General features: G+C 41.1%; 1 protein-coding gene across 2 annotated transcripts in view; it reads left to right on the forward strand.

The window, feature by feature from the left end:
• Prkg2 (protein kinase cGMP-dependent 2) overlaps positions 1 to 25,446 on the forward strand; it is a 106,308-nt gene that overhangs the window by 53,492 nt on the left and 27,370 nt on the right. Inside the window, exons 9-14 of one of the 2 annotated variants that reach the window (XM_055594603.1) lie at positions 2,705 to 2,773; positions 4,936 to 5,034; positions 9,549 to 9,702; positions 11,443 to 11,579; positions 14,470 to 14,559; positions 16,660 to 16,801. In XM_055594603.1, the coding sequence (XP_055450578.1) occupies positions 2,705 to 2,773; positions 4,936 to 5,034; positions 9,549 to 9,702; positions 11,443 to 11,579; positions 14,470 to 14,559; positions 16,660 to 16,801 (691 nt within the window). The remainder of the gene's footprint in view (positions 1 to 2,704; positions 2,774 to 4,935; positions 5,035 to 9,548; positions 9,703 to 11,442; positions 11,580 to 14,469; positions 14,560 to 16,659; positions 16,802 to 25,446) is intronic. The other variant, XM_055594604.1, reaches the window with a different exon arrangement.

Here is a 25,446-nt window from a genome sequence, read left to right on the forward strand (position 1 = left end):
TTTGATAATAATAAAATTATGTGGGTTTTTTTTTTTGCACTATCCTAATTATCTTCCCACGTTTGAGCAAAATAAACAAACCTTGAAGACTCACAGGGCTCTATACATGCAGTATAGATATTAAGTATCTCCTGAGAGCTAGTGTGCTATCTGGTTTTGCTGGACCTGAAGTAATTTGTGTTATCTGTTGCAGCTAGCCAATTATAGTTTTTTTTTTCCTATAGGAAACATGAGAATTTATGTTTAACATAGACAACCAATACCCCAAATCATCCAAAAAGCCCAAAGCTAAAATGAATGGGAAGGAAATGTCGATACTAATATATTTCATTGTTTGCACATTTTTATGAGTTTTTTTTTTTTTGGGGGGGGGCTGACTGCAGACAGTGGCTCAGTCTTGCTTCTGTTTTACATGTTTTCAAAATGACATTAAATGGTCTCTGGAGTTCTTTCAGATTTTTATTCATAGAAATAAATCTATGGCACTTAACATACAGTTACTTTGAAAGCACGCACGGGAAACTACGGTAGTTGTAGTGTGTGCAGAGAATGATCTCTGTGGTGACCAGGAAATCGAAATGTACAGTGAATGCCTTAAGTATTCCCTTGCTCTGAACTCATAACCCAAGGTCCTGTCTGTGTCTAGGTCCTGTCTGTGGTTAGGCCTATATGTATTTGATTCTTTTTTTTTCCATTTTATTTATTATTTATTTTTATTATTAGTTACATTTTATTAACTTTGTATCCCAGCTGTATCCTGTTCCCTCATTCCCTCCCAAACCCATCCTCCCTTATCTCCTCCCTGCCCCTTTCCAAGTCCACTGATAGGGGAGGACCTCCTCCCCTTTCATCTGACCCTGTTTTATCAGGTATCTTCAGGACAGGCTGCAAAGTCCTCCTCTGTGGCCTAGCAGTGCTGTTCTTCTCTTAGGGGTGGGGAGGTCGAAGAGCCCACCATTGAGTTCATGCCAGAAATAGTCCCTGTTCTCCTTATTAGGGTACCCACTTGGATACTGAGCTACCATGGGCTACTTCTGAGTAGAGGTTTTAGGTTATATCCATACATGGTCCTTGGTTGGAGAGACAGTCTCAGAAAAGACCCCTATGCCCAGATATATTTGATCCTTGTGGAGCTCCTATCCTCTCCAGGTCATATTAACTCCCCCTTCTTTCATATGATTCCCTGCGCTCTCCTGAAGGTTTGGTTATGAGTCTCAGTATCTGCTTTGATACATTGTTAGGTAGAGTCTTTCAGAGGCCCCCTATGGTAGGCTCCTGTCCTGTTACTTGTTTTCTCCTACATCCAATGCCCATCCCGTTTGTCTTTCTAAGTGAGGATTTATCATCTTACCCCGGGTCCTCTTTCTTGTTTATCTTCTTTAGGTGTATAGATTTCATTATATTTATCATATCTTGTATGTTTGAACAAGTGAGTATATACCATGTGTGTCTTTCTCCTTCTGGGACACCTCACTCAGGATGATCTTTTCTGTATTTGAATTCTTATTCCCCCATTTCTACCTCTGTTTCTGCCTATACCTTCACCTCTGTCTCTGATTCTGCTTTTATTTGCATGTGTAAATTGATCCACAGCTGTCCTACCTCTGAATAAAATTCCCTGAGACTAAGCTATTTTCACTGATGTCTGCTAGCAGATAACTTATCAATTGAGGACAAACTCTAAACTACCCAGACAGTCTTTGAATACCATCTAGCAATAAAGTGGCCTCTTGGCCATACAGGAGATAGGTTGCCTGAGTTTCCTCTGTCCTCCCACTAAGAAAATATGAAGGGATCTATATGATTGCTATTTTTGATGAAATTGTCCAAAGCTGTCCCTGTGATGGCCACATTTTGTTGGTATTCCTGGGTTACTCTATGTGAATCTCTGAGCACTGGACTCTATGGATGTTCCTTTATTTAGAGTCTAATTCATAACTAATAGAAGAAGAAAAGTAATATGCAAGTCAAGGCCACTAAGGAAACACTTTCTCTGATGCTTGATCTATCATTAGTGACTTGGACAATTACATTGCCTTCAGCTCATATATAATGACTCATTCTATCTAAGATCTGTGGTAAGAGTCTCTACTCCATTATGTATAAAAAAGTTAGCAGTGCTAATTATGGTATGAGTCATCATCAACAGATACTAATTTCAGAGATTTTGCTGAGAAAAAACCATCCATTTTACTTCCTATGACAAGAATGTATTTCAGTATTCAGTTAATGTGTTGATATGGCTCTGTAAACATAAGCCTGGATTCCATTTTAACTGGTTTGTTGTATGATACTCACTTGGCCATTTCCCAGGACATTTCTCTATCAGTTTCTGTGCTGCCTCCTTGTTTGTTAGTAATTCTCCTTTGATGGAGAATTCTCTCCTGGCTGTGACAAAACACACGATAAGATTTCACATCGCAGTTGGTAATTCTTCTGTGCTCCCAGTACAATCACCTCCCTGAATTCTTTGTGTAAATAACCTTTATAGGACACACTTCACATCCATTTCTTAAAAGGGTTGGATATAAAAATACCATGTTATTAAACACACACACACACACACACGCACACACGCACACATCATAGTCTTCGGGCTGTTTAGTTGGTGGTTGTGAATTGATATAACCTTGTAGGTTCCTAACAAAGACAGACTTTTAATTTCTAATTGTGGTGAAAACTGACTTACCTTTCTCATCTACAGTGATGACGTCAGATCAGCCAATATCATTGCTGAAGAAAATGATGTTGCATGCCTCGTGATAGATCGAGAGTGAGTATCCTGATGTTGGAGACGGCGGGCACCTGTTACTTTCAAAGACTTGGCTTCTGTTCCTCTGAGGCCCTCTCTGTTTTCACATTTGTCACTGCTTGGAAATGCTGGCCAATGCTCAGCCACAGCACTCACATTCTATTAACATTCATGAGGAGGAACCGGGCCTTCTGATCAGAATCTGTCTCTGCAGCGGCAGATGCTGGCAGGCTAAATATTTTGTGCTCAAAGTCAATACATAATTATCAGCAATGCACTGATTTAAATTCTGTGGGGTTTTTTTTTTTTTGGCAAATCAGTTTGTTAGTGCTTTTATGGATTTAGTTATGTGTCTATGGGTATGCCACGTGAGCTTAAGTACCCAAGGAGATAAGAAGAGCTTCAGATCTCTGGAGCTGGAGCTCCAGAATGTTTGGATCCACCTGACATGGGCTCTGGGAATCAAATATGGGTCCTTTACAAGGGTAGCAAGTGCTGCTAACTGCTGAGCCATGTCCCACCCCAGACTCTTCCTGTGAGGCAAAAGTAGCTATTAACTATTACCATTCCCGAGAGGTGGGGCCACCGATAATGATTTTTAATAGTATGCACCAATATTGATGTCATTCTTAGGTTACTCTTTTAAAATAAGCCTCGTTTTGTATCCCTTGCTACTTCAAAGCTTATTTTTTAACCTGGCTTCTTGGACTGTTCATTAATCATCTAAATTTTCACTGGTTATGTATTCAATCCAAAGAATACAACTCATGTAAAGCCAAAACCGAGCCAATGTCTATGTAAAGCCATAGTGTCGTCAAAGAAATAAAACATATACCTATAAATTTTAACAAAATCAGTAAAATAACAAGGTGTAACTGGAATATCGCCGGTGGCTAATGTCTGAAGTACTTACCAAACATAAAATCATAGAGATGAGGCACTGGAAAGACTATTAAAGAATATTAGGATAGTGGAAAGATACTTTTTATCATGGAAAATTTCACATATTGAAAAATAGAACAACATTGTCCACCTAAAGAACAGATTAGAGCCTACAGCAACGGAACCATTCAGGATACTCTTTAGACTTTAATCATAGTTGAGTTTCTTTAACGCCTCTCTTAACAAACTCCTCATGGACACAGAAACATGTCATTTGTACATTGCGACTGCAGAGCCAGCATCTGCCATAGTACTTGGCGTACGAGAAGTGCTCACCAGATGGCAGCTTCACAAAAGGGCACCAGGCTGACATGAAAATAGAGTGACAGAAAATCCATAGATTCTTATTTCTTTTTCCCTATTTCACAATTTTCAACAAACTTTTTGATGATAGCGCCAGAAGAATGCAGTTTGAGTTGCCATTCCTATTTTGAAATTGTGAGAAAAATGTGTGAGATAACTGTAAAGTAATAGCTCTATTTAAAGATAATTAAAAAAAAAAAAAAAAAGGCGCAAGCCTCCTGGTGACCATGGATTGCAGAAACAAATCTCAAATGGTTGACCAGCTATTCCTTGGGATCTATCGTCTGATGAGTGCAGCCTGTTTGAAGTTAGAGCTAGAGTGTTGTAGCCGCTTAAACCTGGGGAACCGCAAGGCAGAGGTGCATAGAAAATGCTTCTTTACTGAGAGTTCCTGTGTGTCATTAACAGAAGGGATCAGCTGCAGACTTTCCAATAACTAGTCACAATTATAGAAACTTTAATATTCCATTACTTATGGAAAAGCATCTAGCTTGTGTGTGTGTGTGTGTGTGTGTGTGTGTGTGTGTGTGCGCACACACACATTTAAGAAGACTATTGGGCTTGGAGATGGCTCAGACAATAAAGTACTTGCTATGCGACCACAAGGCCTTGCATCCTGTCTCCAGAATTTACATAAAAATTTAGACATGGGGATACATGCCTGTTACTCACCACGAGGGGGGTGGAGAGAGCCCTATCTCTGGGGCTTGCTGACCAGCCAGCCTCGCCTAATTGGCAGATCCCAAGCCGGCGTGAGACTCCATCCTAAGAGAAGGTGGATAGTTCCTGAGTAATGATACCCAAAGCTAGGGTGCTACATGTGTGTGTATTTCCCCACATGAACATAAATGCGAGAAACACACAGAGAAATGGGAATGAAGAACGTTAAATTGCCTTGATACCATCACAACAGGCCATTTGTCTTATTTTATTTGTAGAACATTCAACCAAACTGTCGGGACATTTGAAGAACTCCAAAAATACCTGGAGGGATACGTGGCCAACCTGAACCGTGACGATGAGAAAAGACATGCCAAGTAAGTGGGACGGGGTTTTCTTTGCCCGTGGCAGCAGATCAGGGGCACAGTTCTCTGCAGGCTGCCCTCACTAGAAGATTCTAGAGACACTGGTTCAGCTCTGCAACTCTACAGTGGAGAGTTTTTAAGCCTTTAAGTAAAATCTTTGTGTGTTGAGTAGGAAATTGTGAGAGCAATTTCCTGATAGAGGGAATGCTTTAAAATGGTGACTTAGCTCTATAAGGACATGGTTATAGGTGAAGGGCAGGGTTATAGTTTGATTTTTTTTAAACTTCCCAAGGATGTATTTGTGAGTAGGAGGAGGTTCAATAGACTCCACCAAATCTAGTAAAGTGATTGGTTTATTAATTAATTAGTTAATTAATTAATTAGTTAATTAATTAATTAGTTTATTTATTTATTTATTTTTGTTGTTGTTCTATTTACAGCCTGATCCCAGCCCAGTCCCAGATCCTCCAAGTCCCACCTTCATGTCCCCTTCTTCCATTTCCCCTCTCCTCTTCTCAGAAAAGGGGAGGCCCCCAAGGGTTATCAACCCACCCTGGCACCTCAAGTCCCAGCATGACTAAGTGCCTTCTCTCCCACGGGGGCCTCCAAGGCAGCCCAAGAAGGGGGAAAGAGATCCAGTGGCAGACAAGAGTCGAGACAGCTCCTCAGCTCCTGCTCCCATTGTTAGGGGACCCACATGTTGACCACACTGTACATCTGCTACATATGTGGGGGAGTCTAGGTCCAGCCCATGTATGCTCTTTGGTTGGGTGGCTTGCTGTAGTCTTCCCTCCACTGGAAGTTCCATCTGGCTACAGGAGGTGTCATCTTCTTTAACCCCTTTTACTAACATTCTCAGCTAGGAATTCTTTTTCACCCCCATATACTCCCAGGAAACTTCCCTCTTCCAGAGATGCCCGCCTGTTTCCATTCTCTCTCCCCCAGTCTTCTCCCCGCCACTCCCCCATTCTCTTCCCACCCGATTCCCACCTTGTTACCCTCTCCATGCCCTTCTGCCCAGGTCCCTCCCTCCATCTACTTCAGATGTCTATTTTATTTCCTGTTCTGACTGAGATTCAAAAATCTTCCCTTGGGCCCTCGTTGGATTCTTTGGGTCCGTAGATTGTAGCATGGTTAACCTGTACTTTATGGCTAATACACACTTACAAGTGAGTACATACCATGTGTGTCTTTCTAGATCTGGGTTATCTCGCTCATGACGGTATTTTCTAATTCCATCCACTTATCCACAAATTGTGTGATATCTTTGTTTTCAATAGCTGAGAAAATGTACCACATTTAAAAAAATCTGTTCTTCAGTTGAAGGACCTCTAGATTGTTTCCAGCTTCTGGCTATTAAGAATAAAGCTGCTATAAACATAGTTGAGCAAGTGCCTTTTGGTATTGTGGGGCATCTTTAAGCTGATGCCCAAGAGTAGAATAGCTGGGTCTTGAGGTAGATCTATTCCCAGTTTTCTAATAAACTTCCAAATTAATTTCCAGAGTGGTTATATAAATGTGTACTCCCGCCAACCTTGCCAGCATGTGTACTCTACAACCTTGCCAGCATGTGCTGTCACTTGAGGTTTTTTTTTTTTTTTTTTTTTTTTATCTTAACCATGCTGAAAAGTATAAGATGGAATCTCAGGGTCATTTTGATTTACATTTCCCTGATGACTAAGGATGGTGAACATTTCTTTTTTTTTTAATTTATTTTTAAATTTATTTACATTGTATCCTAGCTGTAGCCCCCTTCCTCATCCCCTCCCAATCCTGCCCTCCTTCCCTCTTCTCCTCCCATGTCCCTCCCCTAGTCCACTGATAGGAAGGTCCTCCTCCCCTTCCCTCTGACCCAATCTATTAGGTCTCATCAGGACTGGCTGCATTGTTTTCCTCTGTGGCTTGGTAAGGCTGCTCCCCCCTCAGGGGGAAGTGATCAAAGAGCCAGCCACTGAATTCATGTCAGAGACAGCTCCTGTTCCCATTACTAGGAAACTCACTTGAAGATTGAGCTGCCATGGGCTATATCTGTGCAGGAGTTCTAGGTTATCTCCATGAATGGTCCTTGGTTGGAGTATCAGTCTCAGAAAAGACCCCTGGACCCAGATATTTTGCTTCTGTTGCTCTCCTTGTGGAGCTCCTGTCCCCTCCAGGTCTTTCTATCTCCCCTTTTTTCATATGATTCCCTAAGCTCTGTGCTTCTTGGCCATTAGAAATTCCTCTATTGAGTATTCTCTGTTTAGCTTTGTACCACATTTTTTAATTGGGTTATTTAGTTTGTTGGTTTTTAATTGCTTAAAATTTTTAAAATTGTATTTTAAAAATGTATTTTGGATATTAGCTATCTGTCAGGTGTAGGGTTGATGAAGATCTTCTCCCATTCTGAAAGCTGCCATTTTGTTCTATTGACAGTGCCCTTTTCCTTACAGAAGCTTTTCAGTTTCACAAGGTCCCATTTATTAATTGTTGATCTTGGTGCCCAAGCTGTTTGTTTTCTGTTCAGAAAGTTGTCTCCTATACCAAAAGTTCAAGGTTCTTCCCCACTTTATCTTCTGTTGGGTTTAGTGTATGTGGTTTTATGTTGAGGTCCTTGATCTACTTGAACTTCAGTTTCATGCACAGTGATAAATGTTTTTAAAATACATTTTATTTTTATTAATTACAGTTTATTTACTTTGCATCCCTCCTATAGCTCCTTCCCTCTTCCCCTCCCAATTCCACCCTCCCTCCCTTTTCTCCACCCATGCCCCTCACCCAGTCAACTGATAGGGGAGGTCCTCCTCCCTTCCATCTGATTCTAGTCTATGAGGTCTCATCAGGACTGGCTGCATTGTCATCTTCTGTGGCCTGGTAAGGCTTCATCCCCCTCAGGGGGAGGTGATCAAAGAGCAGGCCAATCAGTTCATGTCAGAGGCAGACCCTGTTCCCATTACTAGGGAACCCACTTGGACACTGAGTTGCCATGAGCTACACCTGTGCAGGGGTTCTAGGTTATCTCCATGAATGGTCCTTGGTTGGAATATTTGTGTCCAGATTTCTTGGTTCTGTTGCTCTCCTTGTGGTGCTCCTGTCACCTCCAGGTCTTTCTATCTCTCCCTTCTTTCATAAGATTCCCTGCAGTCTGTCCAAAGTTTGGCTATGAGTCTAAGCATCTGCTTTGATACTCTGCAGGGTAAGGTCTTTCAGAGGCCCTAAAGAAACCCAGAATTGCCAAAACAATCCTCTACAATAAAAGATCTTCTGGAGGTATCTCCATCCCTGATCTCAAGCTGTACTATAGAGCAACAGTAGTAAAAACTGCATGATACTGGCATAGAAACTGATTGGTGGATCAATGGAATTGAATAGAAGACCCTGAAATAAACCCACACACCTGATTTTTGATAAAGATGCCAAAACCATACAATGGAAAAAAAGATAGCATCTTCAACAAATGGTGCTGTTTGTCTACTGGATGTCTACATGTAGAAAAATGCAAATTAATCCATACTAATCACCCTGCACAAAACTAAAGTCCAAGTGGATCAAAGACCTCAACATAAAACCAGACGTACTTAACCTGTTAGAAGAAAAAGTGGGGAAGAGCCTTGAACTCTTTGGCACAGGAGACAACTTCCTGAACAGGACACCAACAGTACAGGCTGCTCTAAGATCAACAATCAATAAGTATATTTTTAATAGGAACTTCACTAAATGATAATTACATTATAAAACATTTAAATTTCTATGGTAATATTTTTATGCTGAGAATTGAACCCAGGGACCCCATACATACAAGGTGGATGCCTCCCACTCTGCTAACCCCAGACCTTATTTAAGGCATTGCAAGGGAAAGCTGAAGCTGATATTCATGAGACAGGCTTCTAGAGAGGTGCTCCCAAAATTTCTTGAGAGCCTAAATTGTGAGTTAAAGTGTATTTTTTCTTCAGGGTATACATCTGCAATCTTTGTGCATACAGCCTTTTATAGTAACAGTTTACGCATAGAACTCAGAACAGTAAGCTTCAATTTGAAGACAAAACGGATATTTATGAACATGCTTAAAGGTAAAGCGAGAAGCATAGTTTCATGTCTTGTAGTGCTATTATTCTGCATTAGGTGTGGAAAGCTTTGTTGACAAACAGCAGAAATCCTAGGTGGGGCCTTCTTGGAGTGACAAAGGATGTGATGGGTTTTATTCTCTTTCGCTGATTCCGTTTTTGGGTTACTGACTGACAGCTTTTTTTTTTTTTTAAATGTATTTCAAATGCTACAAAATTCCTCACCCCATTTTACTCTCATTGTATTTATTTGGCTTGAGTGTGATGTGTCCTAGATTCTATTGGTTTTCTCCCCAGCTGTGACCAAACACATCCTTGGCAAAGGTTGAGACAGTCTTGGTGGCACCAACAGGCAGTGTGAGGATAGAGGTTGTGATTGGCGGGGTATGCACAGCTCAGGGTTTGTATGTGTGTGCATGTCTGTGTATGTTTGTGTCAATCTGTCTATCTCTGTTTGTGTGGGTGACATCTCCCTTCTCTCTTCAGGCGCTCCATGTCTAACTGGAAGTTGTCCAAAGCCCTTTCTCTGGAGATGATTCAGCTGAAAGAGAAGGTGGCCAGATTCTCCTCAACCTCCCCATTCCAGAACCTTGAGATTATCGCGACACTGGGCGTTGGTGGGTTCGGAAGAGTGGAGCTTGTAAGGGGTTTACGTTTCAAGCCTCTGAGAGAAGCATTTGACCTTTTTGTTTTGTTTTGTTTCTCAGCTTATGTTGGAGGAATATATGAGTTGTTATTGCTAGCTTAAAGTATTTTGAAGCAGAGGAAGCAAGTTTCTGTCTATTTGTGCTTGCAAATAGTAATTAGATGCTCTCTGATATCACATCCTGTGATAAATTTTTGATAGTAATTATTGAGAAATGAATCAAGTAAGCATTCTGAAAGATTATGAAATGTAAAACATTTATTTCCTAGCAACAAATTACACATACATCAATGTGTACAATCAAAACACAGCATATCTCTACTCTAAAGGAAAGGAGAATGTGGCTGGCAGAAACACGAGATGTGGAGTCCTTAATATTATAGTTATATTTCTTAAGCAGCCCTACCTCTATGTCTGTGTTTGGATCTCATTACCCTATTTTTGGGTTGTATAAAATTTCCCATCAGAGAAAAAGAAAAGACAATGAATGCAGCCTTCCGCAGCACTCAACAGGCAGCTGGGAGCTGAAGCCTGATTTCAGTTATCTTCCACGTCTGTGCTTAATAATCAGCTCCCAGGGAGCAGATCCTGCGTCAGATTGAGTGTTCTGAGGAAACTGTGCTCTTCTTGGGTGCAGATGGCTCTGAGCCCCTGGCAATCACCAAGCCTGTCTTTGCCCAGACGATTTTTAACAAGTCACTGTGCAGTGACCTCCAGGAGCTGCGCTGATGCCTTTGTCTGCAGGATGGCTGGACGCGTGATGCTGCTACAGACCGTAGCAGAGCAGTTCGTGCCCACTCCATCATCTCTGATGGGTGAAGGGAAAACAACTTGCTAACAGGGCTAAGAATATTTGCAACGGGGTCTTCTGCTCTATGCTCTTCTGCACTGGCATTTTCCGCCAAAGAGCACAGCTAAAGGGTTGAATTAATAATGCTGAGATCTGCTCTCCAGATAATCATTATCATAGCAGATTTTCTCTGCTTATTTGAGATCTGTAAACATTACCAATGGTCAATATGATCCCTATATGAGATGTGGATTTCCATTTACCATCCAGTATTATTGTCTGCTTGTGGATTTTTATAGCTTTCAGAAAGAAATACTTGTTTTCAATGTTCAATGTTTTCAATGTTTTAAGGAAGAGTTCTAATTTTTGCGTACAGAAAAAGTCCTCTCTTACTTTCTAGTACCAGTTTCTAACCTGATGGATCTGTGCTTCTATAGCCTGAGGTGCCTTTTGAGATTTGGGAATGTGCCTGATACAATCAATGAAATATGTTTCTATTTTTAATTAATTTAAATTTAAATAACCTCATGTGATTGTTAGGCTGCCCACTGAATAGAGAAGACACAGAATTTGATGAGTTTCTTTGAAAATTAGAGGTGAATATCAAGAAATAAGCTTTGGAAATCAAAGCTTCTTCTTTCTTATCAAAGCTGTTTGTGTTACACAATCAAAACTGAAGAGTTCTATCAGTAAAATTTAATCAGAATGTATTTTCCTATTTCAGTACATAAATTTTAAAACCAAATTATATGAAGTATTTTGGAAATGATTGGAAGTGCATCAAGTTAGTTATATAGAAATCTGTTCTAGAGGGGTGAGTGGTTATAAGTTTATATACTCTCTATATGTAAAACCACTTAACTCTCATTAATAAACATGTTATATTGCCTATTGCAAATGACTGTGGTACGTTAATTATGAGAGTCCTTCTATTTCTCACATAGGTTAAAGTTAAAAACGAGAATGTTGCCTTTGCGATGAAGTGTATAAGGAAGAAGCACATTGTTGACACGAAGCAACAGGAACATGTCTACTCTGAAAAGAGGATCCTGGAGGAGCTGTGCTCCCCGTTCATCGTGAAGTAAGTGAGCAGCTGGCATGCCAGGAAGTGTTGCTCTCAATTCCAGTGGGGTCTTGGGTAGGAGTCTCCAACCCCTTCTATTCTAGGGAAACCTTGCTAAGGCACACGCACGTGCATGCGCCCGCCCGCACACATGTGTGTCTGTGTGTGTGCGCGTGCACGCACATGGGGGCGTCATTATAAAATAGTTGCAGCTGATCACTTTATCCAAAGCTCATGCTGAACTTGGAAATAAGGAACCACGAACCCACAAGCTCCAGCTCAGTGTCGGTGGATGTTAACTGTCTGAGGGGTGGGACATGCGGGTCCACACAGCTCCAAAGGGGAACATACCTAGTCCTAGAAGCTCAGAGTTTCACAGTGACCCTCTCCTGACAGTCATTCCCCGTACTTGTTAGCAGATTGGAGGAGATACGCCAACACCCTCCTCACTTGTGTATTTATGGGCTACTGATAGAAGCCAGTTCACATTTTCATTTACTCTTTAGTGATTACTAAGTTCTGGTGATGTGTAGCCTATTAGAAAGACCAAATGCCTTGTGAGGGTCTTCCAAAAAAATAGTAAGACGTATCCTAGGCAATGGTGACAATAGTCATTCAATTATATTGATGTTTTTCCAGAATTCTCTTTTAGAATTAATATCGTATTAGTGAACTGTGATGGGCAGCTTTAGGTTTGTATTCGTTTTTACAATACCAGCTCTCTGCAAAATGCTTGATGGACCGTTTGGTAGTAATGATATTTGGAACAATATGTGGGAAGACATTTACTATGCTGTGAGATTTATGCTTAAGGGAGATTTGAGAGCGGTGGTGAGGTCATCACATTTACATCACTGGGCTGTCATGGGGAAGTGAACCAGGAATATACATACGTGTTTTTCAGTAAATGCTTGTCAGCTGTAGCACTTAAATAACATAAAATCAATGCATAATCTCATACGTTTATATGTATAGTAAGAAGCTGTGGTTGTATAACTGATGAGAAAATAGGTATGCCATGTGGCATCCAGCCTGGGGTACAGCTCCGGAGCCCACACTCCTGAGACATTTTTATTCTCTTACTGGCCTGGTACTATGTATCCCAGGATAACCCTGAACTCACAGAAATCTTCCTGTCCTGAGTGCTAGGATTATGAATGTGTGCCGCTAAACCCGGCTTCTAAAGAGACCCCTTAGTACAGTTGCTGTGTTTGGGCATCATCTGGTAGCTCTCCTGGCTGCTTCTCTCTTACGGTGCAACTAAGAAAAGGGACTTCAACCTTCCCTCTCCCTTCTCTCCATCCTCCCATTCCTTCCCCATTCTCCTCTCATTCTTTCTTACCTATTTTTACTTTCTGTGCACTAGTGTCTTCCTGCCTTCATATATGGACACCACATGCATGGCTAGTGTCCATGAAGGCTAGGAAGAGGGTGATGGGTTTTAGATGAAGCTGGCATTTTAGACGACCAGGAGAAGGCCTGTGGGCATGGAGAACTGAACCTAGGTCTTTTGTGAGAGCAGCAGGTGCTGTAATTGCTGAGCCATCAGTTGCTCATAATTGCTGAGACAGGTTCTCCTTGAACTCTGAGCAACAGAACATGTTTTCACCCTTGCTGGTGTTGAACGTGGAAAACTGCCCAGACACACTGCTTAAGGTCCATATTCTCTTACCAAGCTTTGAGTACAGAAGCCTGTTAAGTGTAGCTGGACTTTTTGGCTACTTTATTAGGTTCTTTTATCTACCACTCTTCTCCACCTTTATTCTACCATTCCATCTCCCCAGCATTAGGTAAGAGAGAAAGAAGGGTACAGTGGAAAGGAGGCATTGACATTGTTAGACTACTTCCTGCTGATTAAGGGTGTCAAGTTCCTTGAAGCAGGGTTGGTCTTAACAGACAGGATCTCCAATTTCTAACAAACTTTGACCAACAGTAGCCAACAAACAGTAACAGCAGCAACAGCAGCAGGAGCAGCAGCAGCAGCCCCTTGGGCTCTGGCATTTATGTAGCCTCTGAAGAGTCCCCAGAATTCCAAATGTAAACTATCTTCAGCTGGCAAAAATTACAGACCTGCCAGAGCACTAGACAAATCATAGTTAGCCGCTGTGGACAGTCTGAAGTAGCCCCATATTACCACACCTGGGATTAAAACAAAAACATATTCCCATAACAATTCTGGTTGTTTTTTTCCTTTTCTTTTCTTTTTAAGAAACCAAAAATTCTCACTATAGTTGAGTACAGTATCTCTTTCCTTCTCAGGCATCATTTTTATCATCAGAACCACTTTATGTACCATCTAATTTCCAGGGGGTTCCCAAGGGCAGCAGAGCTCCTTAGAGGTGAGCCTTTGCTTAAACTAGATCACACAGAAAGCCACTCACCCAGGATTCTCCTCTAGCCTTACTACTTAGAAGAATGCAAAGCTATTCTCCACTAGCCTTACCACTTAAAAGTTTTTGTCTCCTAGTCTGTTTTTAATACTAGCCTACCAGTTAGGAGGCAGACAACTTGAGTATAATGGACTGTGGTGCAAGGTACATATTAAGGTGATACATGCACAGGCCTGTGGCTTTGGGGAGGAAGGAGAGGCCCTATTTGATAGGTGTGATAATGAGCCACTTTATGACAAACGTGGCCTTGGTGCTCAGCCTTTCAAGAATGGTAGAACTTTGACAGTGAAATGGAGATAAGGAAGTTCAGTCTGCGGACAGAGGCAGGGCGGTGTAAGTACAGGATGAGCTCAGAGATCCAGTGCAATAGGGATGGCCAAAGAGGGTTTGGTGAGAAGCCCTATGTAGCTGTGGGATATCTACATGGAAGTGGGAGTAATGGTTGCTGATGATAACCTAACCAGCCTCAAAGAGGTTAGGGACTATGCGTCTAATCATGTTTCCATCTCTCTCCACAGATTGTATCGTACTTTCAAGGACAATAAATATGTATACATGCTCCTGGAGGCCTGCTTAGGTGGGGAGCTGTGGAGTATATTAAGGGACAGGTAATGAAAAAAAATACGTTTTATCAACTCACATCTGGGCTGGGCTATGAGGAAGGTACTAGGACATGATTATAGGAGAACATTGTCAGTTATATAACAGGGTAGTAATCGGTGTATTTTGTTGACTATCGTTAACTACAGAAGTATCATGTGGACCTTCTAAAGTAATCTGTCATCCTAGGATATGGACTAAAGGTCACATGGACGGTAGGAGGCTGACCCTGTGTCACATGGATGGTAGGAGGCTGACTCAGATTCGAAATACTCAAAAGGGGATGTGACAGGGGCTGGTTAGGTCCTCACCAAACAAATCAGAGTTGGAAGTCAACAAAGATTTGATACAGTCATAATCACAGATAAGTACGAGGCAGCTTCTATGTAGAAAGCGCAATGGTTTGAGTTTGGATGTTTCCTAGACAGTATATAATTATCTACATAAATATAGGCTATAAAAGCATAAACTTTAGAAAAATAAGATTAGCGTTTACCCGAAGAAAGAGGGTGATACTAAAATATCCCACTAATATGAAAGTTAAATAATTACAGAGCAGTTGCATATTTGTGTGAAAATGGTAAATCAGAAGACTCTCTAAAGATGACAAAGACTGGAAAAGGCAGAGAGGCAAGGAAAGACAAGTAGAACACTTCTGGACTTTTGAACAGCAGAAAGTGAGAAGACAAGGGCATCAAAGAGCCATTGGAAGGTCACTGCGTTACAACAAGGGAGTTATTGACAGGCAGATCCTGGGACATTCTTCTTTGACAGCACGTTTATCAACCGTGGCTGCACAACACAACTGCATGTAAAGCTCTTACAAACCAAAAATGTCGTGTCCCAATACCACCAGTTATGACTCATTTTACCAGGGTGGGGTCCAGTAAGACATTTGTTTAAATGCTTGTCTCATGGCTGAGACCCACTGAGGTAGGCATGTAAGAAAACGGATGTTGTGTTAAGTGCGTGCTGAATTACCATGGGAAGAACAAGGAAAATGAAGGAGACATTCGGGGTGGCTGCGGAAGTGGCACCACACTGCATTTTGCTTCAGTGAATAAATTGCTTATAAATCTGTGTCCATGGGAAAGAGTGTTACTGCTTTCTGTTAGGCACTGTGCTTACCCCAAGAACAACTCTAGTGAGGGGTAGCAAACCCGTCTTTGAGGCATGCCTCTCCAGGCTTTGGACATTTGGATAACTTACCTGACGATATGGAGAGTGAAGAAAGATGAGCTTTCAGGAATCAAACTGAATTTTCTCTCTGAAGTCACACCATTTGATTATGACATGTGGCAAATCATCACCACATTAGAATAACAAAACCAACATGTATAGAACTAGGTAGCATCCTTATATGGAGCAACTCTGATAAACGGTCAAAGAGTGCCCAGCTGGGAGGTGCTATGAGCCACTTTCTCTTAGGATTACTGGCTTGTGCTGTGTAGACAAAAATGGAAGTGACTACCACTTGAACTCTTTTTTAGTCAAATGATGCAATTTAGAAGTCTTGGTCAAGCTTTTCATTGAAATAGTAGCCTGTTTCCAGAGTATTCCACAGGTGTCTAAAAGTCTTCCTTTCCCTGTTTTGTATGTCTATCTGTGGTTACCAGAAAGAAACGCATACATGTGGGTGTTTGGTGTGGTTTTTATAAAGTGTTCCTAGCATTTTTAAATGATCTGTTTATAGCCCTTGGCATATAAAATATATATTGATGTTATTGATATAATAAACTCATTGCCATAGGCTGGTGAGGCTGTTGGTAGAGACAGTAGGTGAACTGCTTCCCGCACATGAATCGGGATCCAGGTTTGAGTGCCCAAAACCATGTACAGCCGAGCATGGCGATATTCACCTGTAACCCATGTTCCTACTGTGAGATAGTGGATGGAAACAGAACTCTTAGGAGCTTGGTGGCTAGCTAGCAATCAACAAAGACAAGACCCTGTATCAGATAAGGGGCAAAACATTCACACCTAACTTTCACATGTGCCCCAATCTTTCTCTCTCTCTCTCACACACACACTCACACTGACAACATGTAAATTAGAACAACACCAAAGCCATATACAGAGTATTAAGAAGAACGACGTTGTCATTTCAGAGGCAGCTTTGATGAGGCCACCTCCAAATTCTGTGTGGCTTGTGTGACAGAAGCATTTGATTACCTGCATCGACTAGGCATCATTTACAGAGACCTGAAGCCAGAAAACTTAATTCTGGATGCTGATGGCTACCTTAAGCTGGTAAGGCAAGCTTTCTTACTCATGGTATCATGTGAGATATTTCTGCGCCAAAGTTGCACCCTAGTTGCAGTCTCTTTCTAGTTTTGGTGCAGCTGCTATTTTTACTCCATGGGATGTGGGCCTTGGCTACTTCATGCTTAATACTGTGAACAAGGCTTCACTTTAAGTGTTTATTTATTTTTATGTGTATGAATGATTTGCCTGCATGTGTGTATGTTCACTGCATTCATGCCTTGAGCCTGAAAAGCCATTAGAGGGTATCCAAAACCCTGGAACTGTAATTGCAGACTGGTGGGAACTACCATGTGGGTACTAGAAACTGAGTCAGGTCTTTTGCAGGAGCAGCCAGTGCTCTTAACCTCTGAGCCATCTCTCCAGGAACAATGTAAACATTCTGTTTGGCCCAGTATTTGACCCATTTCTACAAGTCTTCCTGAAGATTCACATCATAGCATGCCTTTAGCATTTGTTTGTATTATTTAATCATTTTAACTGTGTTTTGTTTGGGGTTCCATATAGGACCTGCCTTAGTGTGAGTTCTGTCTTAAGGTATTCACTTTCTAAGTAGGAAGAGAAGGAAACATGTGACCATTGGCAGCTATTTTGAAATCTTTCTAGTTGTTCTAACAGGCAGTAAGAGTTCAGAATCTATGATACCACAGGCACAGTGAGAACCAGCTTTCCTTGCTATCTATCTCTGTGGTCCATTAATTCTCAATACGAATCTATTGCATATCACAAAGATCATAAAGGAATACCACATAAACGTCTTTCTGTGAGAAGCTGATAGAACTTGATGGTCAAGCTGCAGAAAATCCAGGGCACTTTGGACCCCAGGAGGAAAACCTACAGGATGGGAAACCAAAGTGGCTTTCCAGCATTCATTTGAATAGCTCCTCCAAGATTTCAAGCCAGATTTGAGCTCCACACTTACAGGGATATTGTTACCTTAGGCTTTGGATGTAAGGAAATATTATTTACTGATCGGTTATCATATGCAGATGCTGTGTTTAACTTTAACAGTAAATCTATTCAATAGTTTATAAGATATGGTTAATTGTCAAATTTAGCTCGAGTGATTAAATTTGTTATGCTTAATTTCTAAGAGATCTTTTTATTTTTTTTTCCTATGAAGTAAAATAAGAGCCCTTTCATGTGAAACCTGGCTTACTTCCAGGAATCGTTTTGATCCATTCAAGCTTCATTTTGTCCATGAAAGACAGCTTTCAGAACGGGTGAGGTACAAACGCAAGGCTTCAATCGCTTCTCTTATTCACAATTCGTGCATTGACTATGCCTTCCACTGCTCTGTAGGGAAATTCTCTGGAATAATCTAGAAGAAAGAAAAACTATTATGAGGGCTGAAGACTGTTTATTAAATTTATCTCTTACTTTTCCTAGTTTTTTTTTTCAAACCCTTATATAGTGTATACAGTATTTACAAGACTAGACGGCAGTGCCTCCCTATTTGCCATCAGCCAACAAAGTAAACAGTAGTATTAGGAATTTTAAAAACACAATTACAGATTTTCAATTACTAATGACATTTTAAGCTAGATATTCTGAATTACTTTCACTACAGAATGTTTGAAAATACCAGATGAGACATGGCAAAGAATGTTAGTAATGCATGAATGAATATGCTCCTTAGACACCACAGGAGTTTCTGATTAATTATAGTTTATTCACTTTGTATCCCAGATGTAGCCCCCTCGCTCATTCCCTCCCCATCTCACCACCCTCCTTCTCTCATATCCTCCCATGCCCCTCTCCAAGTCCACTGATTGGGGAGGTCCTCCTCCCCTTCCATCTGACCCTAGTTTATCAGGTCTCATCGGGACTGCCTGCATTGTCTTCCTCTGTGGCCTGGCAAGGCTGCTCCTCCCCTCAGGAGGAGGTGGTCAAAGAGCCAGCCACTGAGTTCATGTTAGAGACAGTCCCTCTTCCCCTTACTAGGGAATAAGTTGCCATGGATTACATCTGTACAGAGGTTCTAAGTTATCTCCATGCATGGTCCTTGGTTGGAGTATCAGTCTCAGAAAGCCCTCTGGGCCCATGTTTCTTGGTTCTGTTGCTCTCCTTGCAGAGCTTCTGTCCCCTCCAGGTCTTTCTATCTCCCCCTTCTTTTATAAGATTCCCTGCACTCTGCCCAAAGTTTGGCTATGAGGCTCAGCATCTGTTTTAATACACTGCTGGGTAGAGTCTTTCAGAGGCCCTCTGTGGTAGGCTCCTGTCCGGTTTTCTGTTTTCTCCTTCTTCCAATGTCCATCCCATTTGTCTTTCTGAATGAAGATTGATCATTTTACCCAGGATCCTCCTTGTTTTGTTTCTTTAGGTGTACAGATTTTTGTAGGTTTATCTTATATTATATGTCTAGTATAAGTGAGTATATACCCTCTTATGGACAAATCCCTAGGCTCAGTCCTCAGTGCTGTCATCTAAGCTGCATGTGCCAGCAAGCTTAAATGACCCAGAAGTTTGATTTAGTAGCTGTGTCATTGAGGATTAGGAGCGCAAACTTTAGATCTGAGCATCATGGGACAGTGAGCAAGAGAACTCTGTTCAGAGACAGGAACCACACAGGTTAAACAAATATCAGAGTTATAAAGATAGGACATGCAGATAGACATAGACATGCTTTTCTCATCATTACCTCATTGGAGAGTAATAGTAATTAAAAAAAAAAGTCTCCTCTAAGAATTCTTGGCTACAAGCTACTCTTAATGGAAAAATCCAAGCAAAAATTTAAATGAAATGGATCTATGCTGGAACCATGCCCAAGTTCCTAAGCATCATTGCATACTCTTTAAAAGAATATACTGTCAGTTAGGACACAAAGAACTCCTAGAGGCGAAGTTCCCAGGAAAGACAGGCTCATGTTAAAAATGTATTAATACTGAAAGTATGAGAAAAAACACTAACTACAATTGACATTAGTTGCCAAAAGAACAAACAACAGAAATAGATGTGTAAGTGCCTTTGGACTTAAAAAAAAAAAATCTAGGGAGCTTGGAGAAAGACTTAACAAATAAAATGTCTGCTGAGAAAGTAATTAATTTAAATATACAACTGAAGTTTTTATTAATGCTGCAGGAGCTTGCCTTGGCCCAGCCTAATGTGCCTTGTTTGTGTGTAAAGTATGAAGGCACTAGAGAGTAATAAGCACAAATGAATATCTAAGCCCTGATAAAGGGCTTCCTGGTAGGTGAGACCCTCATTTAAAAATTGCTGCATAGATGTTTGCTGAGAATATGCCTCAATATATAAAGTATTAGGATTAAACCTTTAGTTGCCATCATACCCAAGTGTGATATTGGACATTCTTCCATTACATGGAGAAAAAATTAAATTACCGAATCTAACAATGTTAGCATTATAATAGGCTTCAGCAAATAAACCAAAACAGGGCAATGAAAGACCTCAAGTCAGGAAATCAAATGAGTCACTTCTTTTAATATATATATATAAAGTAGGGAGGGGAAGGATCACTTAGCTCTCTATTCAGTCATCAAGAGAATTCAATGTAAAAAAACCCCAAAATATGCCATTTCATAGCTAGTGAAATTAATATACTAAAAGAATAAAAAAGTGTGCAGATTCCCACACATTGCTGGTATGAGAAGAAAAGTGTAATCCATTCTGAAGAAAAACTGCTCAGTTTCTTATAGGACAAAAGCATCACCCTGCTCTGAGGTAAAAACCCACTTGATGTTTATTTCAGACGGTTGAAATCATGTTGCTGAAAGATTTTACATATGCTTGTTCTTAATAGTTCACAAGTAGAATTGGCCCAAATATCCATCTTCAACAGCACATACTTGGTGACTTATACTCCCGCACCGAATGCTTCTCAGTCATACCAGGGGTTACTCCAGCCAAGGACTGTGCTGCACAAAGGAAGCCACACATGGAGAAGTACCTTCTCCATGACCACACTGACCCAGGTTCTAGAACAGATGGCAAAATTGAAATAATGGTTGTCTCAGGGTTTGTGGGGGAAGGAAGTCCACAGAAGATTTCCTATATTCTGGGAATGCCTGTTTCATGTCGTGGTGGCTGTGGTGATAGGAGCTTAGTCTGCGTCAAATCCAGTGACTCATACACCAAAGAGCCGTGTGTTTTATTAACCGTAAATTTATTGTCTGTTAGATTAATGAATTAGGAATGCCAACTAGAATATCATCACAAAAAGAGAAATCAGAGACTTAAAGAAAATTTGACTAATTACAGAGACTGTAAGAGACTTACAAATTGAAAATAAAAATAAAAATGAGGAAATCTGGAGAACACAGTGAGAAAAATGTTTGGTTAGTATTGAAGACAAAAATAATAGAGGGAATAGGGTTTAAGAAGTGTGTGTGTGTGTGTGTGTGTGTGTGTGTGTGTGTTTTAACCTAACAAACGGGTAAAAGGGGTCTGTTGCCAACTTTGATGACTGTCCTGAGTTTCATCCCCAGAACTCACATGGCAGAGAGAGAGAACTGACTCCTGCATCCACATGCTTGCCACAATGCACACCGCTCTAACAGCACATATGCATACACACACACAGACTTTAATATACACACATAAAAACTGATTATGGGGTAAAGAAACACCAACATAGCTATACTAGGGCAAATTATGGTTGTTTGGGCTCCTTTTTATTCCTCCATGTCATTCTAAAGATAATTTAAAATAATAATGATCATTTATGATTTCGCACACTCCGCAAGTTGGGTCTGTGGAAGTGGACTGGTTGGGTTACAACTTGTGTCAGCCTCTTCCTGTTTTGCTGTGGCCAAGTCCCTGACAAAAGCCCCTTGGGTGAGAGTATGGGGCAGTGGGAGTGTATGGCAGCTGGTCACGTGACACCCACGGTTAGGAAGCAGACAGTAGGGACTGATCTTGATCAGCAACCTGGCTCCTTTAGATCTGTCAGGCAGTTTGCGTGGCTTTTCCCATCTTAGTGAACTGAGTCGAGGGAATGCCTCACAGACATGTCAGAGGACACCCAAATCTGGATAATCCCTGACTATCGACCCCAGAGGCCTGTCTCCTGGGTGATTCTGTGTCTTGTTAGGTTGGCAATCAGTGGTAACCATGGCATAATTCAAGATCACTCTTGAAGCTCTAGTTAGAAACAGATGGAGACAAATGGTTGCTTGAAGGGCTGCAGACTGGCCAGGGTCGAGGGCCTGATCTATCATGGCTGGTGAGTGGGTGCTGGTCATCTACTGGGGGCCTTAATTCTTCGCAGGAGACTTTTCACAGGATTGGTTGAATGTCTCCATCAAAGCGTTAGCATGTGTCATCCAGGTAGTGTAGACCAGCTACCTGCCTTGTGAGACCTACTCTTTGCTGCCACTGGTCAGTACCTTGCTGCATCCCTTTGCTCACACAGAACCAGCCCACGTTTTCTGTGGGAGGAGAGCCTGTGAATTCCAGGGCAACATCAGGGCTCCCTTGGCTACAGTATTAGGGAAATACAGAATTTAAACAAAGAAAGCCTTAAAACAGAAAGGTCAGTAGGTGTAAACAAATAAATAAAGGGGGAAAGTGTCAGGGAGGAAGGGACTTTCAGCTGACATTTTACCAGCAACAGAAAAAGTCAGAATGCAGTAGCATGTCATTGCTAAAAAATTCTGAGCAAGAATTACTGACAAACTTTAATTACAAGCCCAGAGAAATCATCATTCAGGAAGGGTGCAATGACATATTTAGACAAAGAGGAGACCTGTTTCCTACATTAAAAGGATATGGTTATGGAAGGTGAAAAAAGTGAATCTCCCCCCCCCCACACACACACAAAAGGGCACAAAGCAGCAAGGCTTGGTGACCCCAGGACAGTGGCGGATCTTTGTACTCATTAAAAATTGTGGTATAAATCAGTCACACTGTAACGCATCACATTAAAATGAGAAAATGCTAACTAACTCAGCAGCGGCAGCATATAAACTTAAAGTAGGAGTCACTGAAATTAAAATAGGAGGATAAAATGTCATCTTCAAAGAAGGCAGCAAGAAGAACAGGGGAGAAACAGGAAAGCCCTGTGGGGGGTGGAGGGAAGAACATAAATTAAGAAATTAGAGAGAAATTCAAGATATGTAAATAAACTTAACTCTCCAGGTTAAAAAGAAGTATTGTCAAATAAAATTACAAAATAAAAACCAACTATATGATTCTTGCAACAGAAAGACATAAAATATGAGATGCAAAATTATAATTGAAGACAGAAAAAGATAGGTCTGGAAAATAATGAGTCAGTTATAAAGCAGGTTTCACCATGATCCTATCAGGGAAGCAGAACTGCTAACGATGAAGTGGTGCCATATTATGAGAGGGTACACAGTTCATCAAGATCATTAAAAAGCCTATTTTTTTAAAAAAAATTAGTAAGATGCTTCAAAAACAAAAACAGAGGCCTGGCAGAGTTAGGGGACACAAGTAGTTACAGATACTTTAATACACCACTCAGAAATTGATAGAACATGGACCACAAAACACTAAACCATTAGGAGATGTGCAGAACACAGTTAATAAACTTTATCTCATAGGCTTCTGGGTTATTGCTCCCAGTAGGTGACGAATGCAACACAAGCAAAATGTTAGCAGATACTGGACCGTTAAGGAAGCTTCCACAGGGAAAAATATAGGGATCAGGCGTTGGTGGGAATCCCCGAAGAAGGACATTGACTGGAGGGCCCTGGGATTGGTAGGATGATTGTAAGTGGTGGGGGTACCTGGTGTCAGCCCTGCACAGGAGCCTCGTAAAGGTGACCTTGGCCTCCCTCACTCCATGTATGTATGTGTGCGGTATGCATGTATGGATGGATGGACCCTATGTTCTCTGAACTGTTCAGGGGAATTTGGACATCTAGTGAAAGCTTTCAGTAGGAAAAGAAAACATAAATCATCTCAAAAAAATTACATAAGTAATAGAAAAGCTTAGATTTGGAGCTCTGTGTCTTACAGGGTCACAGACTGTGACAGCATGTTTGTGCTAAAGAGTGAAGAACTCATTCTGTTTTTGTTTTTTGTTTTTTTTCTCTTTAGTAGTGGGTGAAATGGCCTTTCATGTCTTTGTTTTGTTTCACTGATTTGTTCGTAGTCAGATTCTACCTGGCCCAAGTTACTTCACCAGAGAACGTACTAGGTAAAGCTCAGAGAACCAGAGGGTCATCAATATTCTCACATGTCTCTCCCTGCACGTGCCGTACTTTCTTTAAAGTAGCTTCACTTTCCAAGCCAAGGAAAGCTAATAAGGTCAGCGGTGATAAGAATCTATGAATCAATGAAAAGACGCAGTCGTAGCAGCAGTGAACAACCTGATTTGGCTGGTGCCAGGAGCCTCGGAGTAGAAGGAAACCTACAGATCACAAAAAAAACCAGCAACAAAGTCAACACTGACACATTTTGCATTTTATTATGTAACACTTTAAGTAAAAATTTAACTGTTCTCTGTCACAGCTGTGCAAAATAGAAATCAACAACAAGTCATCTGGGTGGAATTCTAAAGACACTAAAATAACTCACCAGTTAGTGGGAACTGGTTAATAGTTGAAAGCATATGATGAACATCTAGGTCCCATAACAGCACATGTGAAGAACAAGTTAGTAATAGCTAGGAGGAGTAGAAAATAGATACGAAATACCAGGGAACCAGTATCCAGTTTTAGAAGTTAACATGACAGAACAAAATTAATAAAATTAAAAAGGGGGAAGGGATCATAAATTGCTATAAAATAAAAAGGATGTTTATGCCTAAAGTTGATTATTTGAAAATACTGATAAAATTAACAAATTTGCGTATTTACTGTTTACTTTAGTTACCTTTATATTGCTGTTATAAAACACTATAACCAGGACAACTTATAAAAAATCATCTGATTTAGGGCTCACATTCAGAGAGTTAGAGGCCATGATTGCAGAGCAAAGGCATGGTGGCTGGAACAGCTAAGAACTCACATCTTGATCTACAAGGAAGAGGCAGAAAAAGACTGAGAATAGTGTGAATCTTTTGAAACTTCAGTGCCCAACCCCCCAGTGATTCATACCCTCCAACAATGTCTTCCTCCTCATCCTTCGCAAACAGTTTCAATAGCTGGGGACCGAGTATTTAAATATGTGAGTCTGTGTGGGTTATTCTCATTCGAACCACCGCATTGCAGCCCTTGGCCCTCCTAGGCTTGTAGCCATATCATAGTGCAAACTGCATTTAGTCCAACTTCAAAAGTCCCCTTAGTCGATCACGGTCTCATCACAGTTTAACAGTTCAAACTCTCTTCTGAGGCTGAAGGAGATGTCTTAATTGTAACCCCGGGTAAAATAAAACAGCAAAGTACATACTTACAACATACACACAGAATAGAATTACCATTATAAAAGAGAGGAATGGGGACTAAGCAGAGAAATACTGGACCAAAGCCAAGACTGAAACCCAGTGGGGAAATCTCCAAATCCTGTAACTTCATATAGGACCTCAGAGGCTGCAGAGGGCTCTTCTCTCCAGCTTTGCAGACTGCAACACGCTTCCTGGGCTGCTTCCCCTCCCTGTCTGCAGGTCTTCTTCCCAGAGGGCCCTGGGATCCCCAGCCTCCTGGGTTCTCCAGGGCAATCTAAGCTTTGCTTTCAGAGCTTCACACAATGGCTCCCTCAAGGACTCC

The sequence above is a fragment of the Psammomys obesus genome, unplaced genomic scaffold (assembly GCF_907164565.1).
Source record: "Psammomys obesus unplaced genomic scaffold, mPsaObe1.curated_primary_1811, whole genome shotgun sequence".
In the NCBI taxonomy this organism is placed as follows: domain Eukaryota; kingdom Metazoa; phylum Chordata; class Mammalia; order Rodentia; family Muridae; genus Psammomys; species Psammomys obesus.